The 6611-nt window shown below is 37.9% G+C and overlaps 1 protein-coding gene across 1 annotated transcript in view; it reads right to left on the reverse strand.

Moving 5' to 3' along the window:
- The window catches only part of ASB5 (ankyrin repeat and SOCS box containing 5), an 87439-nt gene that overhangs the window by 43991 nt on the left and 36837 nt on the right, over positions 1–6611 (reverse strand). The window contains exon 2 of the mRNA XM_082374602.1: positions 6322–6608. Coding sequence (XP_082230728.1) covers positions 6322–6517 — 196 coding nt within the window. The 5' untranslated portion in view covers positions 6518–6608. The remainder of the gene's footprint in view (positions 1–6321; positions 6609–6611) is intronic.

Here is a 6611-nt window from a genome sequence, read left to right on the forward strand (position 1 = left end):
AACGGACCTTCTTAAAGAACATTCATTGCAGAACTTAACTGTGTTCAATTTAGCACCTTATGAATTTCTACTTGCTTGCTGTTTGCTTGTTTTATACGTGCAAAGTTTGGCTCCACTGACCCAAGTCTCCTGTTACTCAAAAAGCAACTCATATACTATATGTAGTAACTATTTGCATGTACACCCACATATATACACATATACATATCCGTCCATGTACATGTAGCACATAATATTGTGCCAGGAACAGAGTAGGTATCCAAGTATTTATTGAACTGAATTAAATTCAAATTGTATCAGTTATGTCAATTAATAAGAAAAGCATCTTATTTTAATAATTTACCACCTTCTGAAAAAGATAGTAAATTGGAAAGCAGAGGGTTGAGACCTAGTTTTCATCCTTTAACTGTCCTCATTATATAAAAATTTTAGAGTTGACTATAACAATGTCACCTATATATAAACTTCATTTTGAAATTGTTCACCAAAATACTTGTCATTCTTCAAAAGGCTTAGTGGATAAGCAATGAGCACACTTGCTCTTTCCTAAAAAAACAAATTCTTAGAAATAATAATAATAGTAGGTTGAGAGATGAAAAGAACAGAGAGTAACAATGGGGAACGGGGGAGCTTTCAAGCATTGTGAATAAGGACACATGCACGATTGTGGGAGAGAAGATGCACGGGCTTAGCACAGCTTTTATTTAACTGGTGAACCCCAGGCAGAGCTCTTCTTATCTCCATACTTGCTCTTCTGTGCTCCCCGAGCGCCTCTTCAACTTGGTAAAATAGCACTCACCATGCTTTAAATTACTTGATTATCTCTCTCTGTCTCTCCCACTAGACTATACACACCTTTAGGAGAGGGACTGTGGTTTGTTTGTATATTTTATCCTTCATGCCTAGCACAGGCCTTTGACATAGAAGACACACAAGTAAAAGGTATGGGAAGAATATCCCTAGGAAAACTGATTCCTCCTAAGCTATCATGAGCTATGCCGAGTTCTTTAATTCCAAAACTCCATGCATTTCTCCAAATATAGAGGAAGAGGAACAATATTAATACATTAAACTATGACAAAGTCTTTTGTAAACTTGGAAAGTTTGTTCCCAGATTCCTGTTCTACTTCACAGTATTATAATGGTTCCTTCCAAAAAAAGTGCTCTGGCATTTCCAAAAAATAGCAGAACGTGGGCAAAATTAAAGTCTCTTACATTGTTTTTTGGTAGCACTTTTGATTATAATGTCATGTCTATTGTGATAGAAGAGCAGTTCCGTTGATTCCAGTTATTCTTAGTGGTGTTCTTCCACCTAAGTATAGAAAATGTGTCCCCAAACTCTCACATCTTCAAGGTATTTTTATACCTTTATACAATGAACAGCATGAAAGAAGTCATTCTACAGGTTGGCTTGAAATTTTTCATTGCTGAGATTCTGAGAAATGTTCCCAAGATAACTAACCTCATAGACAATCAACATGGTAGTACCAAAAATCATATGAAACAAGTTGTTCCTTGGGAACAGGTATAATGGATATGACTGCTGCACTTGCTGGCATCTGCTGTAAAGTTAAATTCTTAAAGCTGTTTTTAAACCTGGGATGGACTTTACTGATGGAGAAAGAATATTACATCATACAAAATTCTAGCTGCTTTTCCTACCCAGGCTACACTCTTCTCTGGAATGACAAGTCCTTTTGCCATTTGACTAGTGGTGCACGTTTACCCCATATCCTATTTCCAAGTGTCAACAACAGATTCACCAAAAAACAAACAAACAAACAAAAGCATGCTTAATGGCAACCCTGAAATCAAATTTATGAAATCACAAGCACAAATATTCTACCAGATGATTCTACATACATTCTGTAGTCTATATAAAGCCTCAACCCTGAAAGGAGCGCCCAAAGAGGCTGGGTGTCACTAGATTGTTTCTCAAGAAGCCTCACAGAGACATTACCTCGATGAATTTTCCACCCTCTAACATTTGGCCCATGGCCTTGCAGGCTTGGAAACCTGATCTGTCAGCAAAGCTGGAGCAAAGTTACATCTCAGAGGTGGACTTACAACTCAAAGAGCACAGAGCACTAAAGAGTGATGTCAAGATGCAAACATAGTAATTTACAGCGAGAACCATGAATGTCAGATGAACTAAAACACTCCTGGGGCAAGCCAGCACATTCTCTTTCTGTGGACAGACGCAGATGGAGAGCCAAGTCATAACCAGAATGTTGCCTGGTGATAAAAAAGTGGAACAAAGGGAATAAACAGTAAACAAATCAAAGGCAAGGCTGGAATTCAGATTCTAGTTCTATGACTTCCTGATTCACACTGACATTTCACACTAGAGATAGGTGACCCACCAGACTCACCAAGCAGCTGAAGACCCAGCTCTCTGGGGTGGCACAGGCTGGGAACTGCAGGCTCGCCTGGGTGGGTAATTAATCTTTCTGAATGACAGGCTTGTCCTTTGTTATAACTAATTCTGGGAGACCCTAAGGTAACATTGACTCTCTCTGCCAATGCTATTTAAGGTATCATCAGATTCATTCTTTTTCCTTTTCTTCTTTTTATTTATTTTTTGTTGTCATCCTTTCTTTTCTATCCACACCACCACCACCAAACAAGTCCAGGTCCTCATCTCTTTAAGAGGGGCAGGGGCCTAACTGGTCTACCTCCTTCAAACCTGTCCCACTGCCCAACTCCAAAGATCACTACTATATAAATCAACCTTAAATTAGCGTTTTGTACGTGTCTCTTCCCATTTTCCTACCTTCACTCATACCAAACACTCTCAGTGACTCCTACTGCCTTCAAAGTTGAGTTTGAATTGCTTGGCCTGCTGTTCAAATTCTTTCATATCTGTGCCCAATTTAGTATCATTTTTCTACTGCATGAAACTTCGACTCCAGTCAGATCTACTGTCTCTTAATATCCTATGTGCACTCCAACTCCTGCCTCTGCTTGTTCCTGGGTTCCTGGGTTCCTGGGGTCAACTCAAGATCTTCCTCCTCCATAAAAATGTCTCTGAAGGTCCAAATCTGAAATTGACCTTTCCAGTCTTTAGGCTCATTTGGTATTTAGTGTATCTGGAAAGTAAGTATTACATGTAGATATACCATCTCCTCAACTAGAATAACCTACTTACAGTTGGGAACAATACATTTTGCCTTTTTTATATCCTGTTTCTTCAATGCCTCCATACCAGGGGTGCTCAATAAACAGGTACTTAGAACTGACCTTGTCCACGTGTAGGTAAAACTACTGAACTCTCCTCAGAGCCTAAGATAGAACTTGAAAGGTATGACCCTTAGCAGAGGAGGGGAGCTGTCTCTCCAAGTGTCCGTGGGTTATTAGTGGCACATGGCTTCTTCCAAGCCCTTGGAGTGATATCAGAAAATCAGTGTTCTCCCCTGCATCTTCCCCTGCTCTCCGTACTGTCTGATGTTACAGCTGGAGACGCCGTTCAACTCCTGTTAGTCTCACTCAGTCTCCAAGTAAAGTGTTAGCTTTAAAAACAGACTAGACCTCTGATATGTGGAGACTATCACCAGGACACTTAACAGCAAGAACCATACAGGGAGATAGTTACACAGAAAATCCTAACGGGTCCCTTCAATACGATGGCAGAGTTAATGAAAGGATGAAAAGGCAGATTTCTAAGGTTTATAGGCATAGCAAAGGGATCAAGAAGGAAACAATCTTAAGCGATTTTAGTTACCATGTTGCTTTTCCGTATTATTGTTGTGTAATCATACCTTGGTCTCAAGCCTGATTGGAAAGTGCATTAAGAAAGCTCATCCCATACTTGTCTAATACAATGAGCTGATTTGCAACCTTATCTGGGAAGACAGAGTTTCTTTTATTTCATACCAAAGCACTACAGCTCATGGGAAGGACATCCAGAATGTTGTCAACAGGGTCTTCCATGACTATGAAAGACATGAAAATGCACACATCATCTCATATTTCATGGATTTTGGCAACTCCACATCAGAAATGTTGGGGAACGATCTGGCTAAGTCTTGAAAGTAGGAATGAGAAACCTAATTTAGAATGGAATGAAGGTGATAATTCTTGAAAGTAGGAATGAGAAACCTAATTCAGAATGGAATGAAGGTGATAATCTCTGCTAGGAAGGAGGAAATTGCTAGATTAAACAAAGATAACTAAGCCTGATTAATCATAAAAACATAAACAAAATAAAAATAAGTTTAGTAGTAGTAAATAAAAGAAAAAGCTATGTTAAAATAGAGAAAGTAATGATTTCCTAGGCAAGGAAGAATTAATTCTTAGAGGTAGACCAAGAAAGAGCTTGTAAGGTTCCTGACTGTCTTCTTAATATTAAAATAAAATTGGAGACTAATTATGCTTACACTGAATAAAAATTATAATAATATATTGTATTGTTTAGTATATAGATTAATGCAAGCTATAGGAAGGGAGAATTTTGTTAAACAGATACAAAATTAAAAATAACAGAAAACAAACATTTGAAAACTCTATGTTCCCCATTTTTATTCCCAGGAAAAGTATTTTCTATTAGTGAGTGTGGATTTCTTTCTCTCCTTTTTGGGATATAATCCTAGAGTTCTAATATATCTTAACACAGACTCATAAAAGTAGGCGGGAACATGGAAGCCATTTCACATATTTCCACGACCTCCCAGCATGAGCACACTGAGATCAGGATAAAGAGGGGACAAGTATTTCTTTATATTTGTAAATAAGTACAAAAGGAGATTCCAAAGCTTCCTCTAAAACCCTTGTCAATCCACCAAAAATGGTGGATTTTTAGCCAATACTTCAGTTTTTATGCACGGCAATTCTCATAATACGTAGACGAGATTTGAGTATGAGGTAATGAGCTATGGGCTGCCCGTGACAGTAAACTTTCTCACCTTATGATCGCATAGCCTATTTAGTCTTATATCTAAAAATACGGGTTTAAAAAAATAAATTTAAAGTATGGATTTTGTTTTAAAATGTCTTCTATGTTTGCTGGTTTTTAAACAAAATATTCCATTTACCAACACGATGTATGCCGCATTTAAATAGTTATAGCTGGTCTGAAGCAGAGCTGGTGGGGAAGGATTAAATATTGTCTATTTCTCTAGATCCCATCTTCCTTGTGAGAGTTTCATCCTGGCATTTAGATTTCCCTCACTTTGAATGAGCACATAAATTCCTCACTTTGCATAAGAACAACCTTCCTCAGGAAAAATGTACTCCTTATCTACCTCATACACCAAAAAAGATCTTCTACCTTTATTCAACTTTCCATGTATCTACAGAGTCGCCTAGATTTTAAAATAAGTTATTCCACAAATTTAAAAATGTAGAAAAACAGATTTGAAGAAGGCAAGCTTTCTACTCTAAGCATTCTTTTAAAAAAAAAAAATTACACTCTCTAATTATGTGATAGTGTATTTTGATTCTGAAAATTAAAGTTACTTTAGAGGTATGTAGGGCTGTAAAATGCGCATGATTGCCTGATGATTTTCAAACCAGAAATTAATCAAAAGGCTATAAGAAATTAAAATGTCACCTTGAAGCCCATCCTAAGAATTGCTTTTATTATGCAGAATATCAGTCCAATAGAATGGAAATGGTTTTACAGCCTTTCAAGTTAAGGGTCAAAATGATCATTTCTCATTTAGTCTCACACTTCCATTTCTTGTAGGAAGCATGATGGATGTACTTGGTTGCATACGTGTTACATTTGTTAATTCATGTTCCTATTCTCATATAATCAAGTTTTTACAAATTGAGCAAAAGCAAGAACAATTCCATCAGGAAAACATACGCCATAAATCTTAATATTCACCACATTGTGCTTTACTTTAGAATGAAGCGGTTAACCTTGGTCAAATAAAAATTGTGAGAAACCAATAAAACCTTCAAATCTTCTCTTATAACAATTATTTTTCCATATAACTAAAGACTTGGTTTAAAAAATCATAAAATCTCAGGTATATTAAAGGACAGTTGAAGTGCAATCAGTAACTGAAGCCTGTGAAAGCATGGCTTGGCACAGGAAATGTTAAAAGTTAGAAAATATTTATTAATAGGAAAATATTGATATCTATTTAAAACTATGCTTCCGTTAGGCTATTCTGCAACGATACCTTGATTTTATTAACCCAGAAAAAGTAAGTTTCTTTTTTATGAGGCCATGAAGGGAGTTAAATATTTTCCGCAGTGAGGAGTTGGCAAAATATTCGCTTTGAAGCAGTCCCTAAGGGAAACATGGGATGTTTTCTTGGGTTGTGCATGCAAGATAAAGTCAACGTGAAACACGAGCGCAGGCCGTAAACATACCTTGTCCTTGGGTTACTCCGTAAAATTCAGCCGCTATCCGGGCCGCCTCCTTGCGGTTGCCTTTCACTATGTAGAAGTGACTGAGGATGGCGAGGCTGATTTTCACAAAGAGCTTGAAACAGAACAGGGAGAGGATGGTGAAGTAGACGTTAGAGAGCTGCTGAGCGAAGGGCCGGCTTTCTTCTACCACCGACATCGCTGCCCAAGCCCTGCTGCTGCCGCCCTTGGTCAGATCCAAGTCCCGAATGTGCCTGGCTCCGGTCCGGGATGCTGCTGGACAGCTGGTCCTG

The sequence above is a fragment of the Balaenoptera borealis genome (genome assembly GCF_965194805.1).
Source record: "Balaenoptera borealis genome assembly, chromosome: 21".
NCBI classification, from domain to species: Eukaryota; Metazoa; Chordata; class Mammalia; order Artiodactyla; family Balaenopteridae; genus Balaenoptera; species Balaenoptera borealis.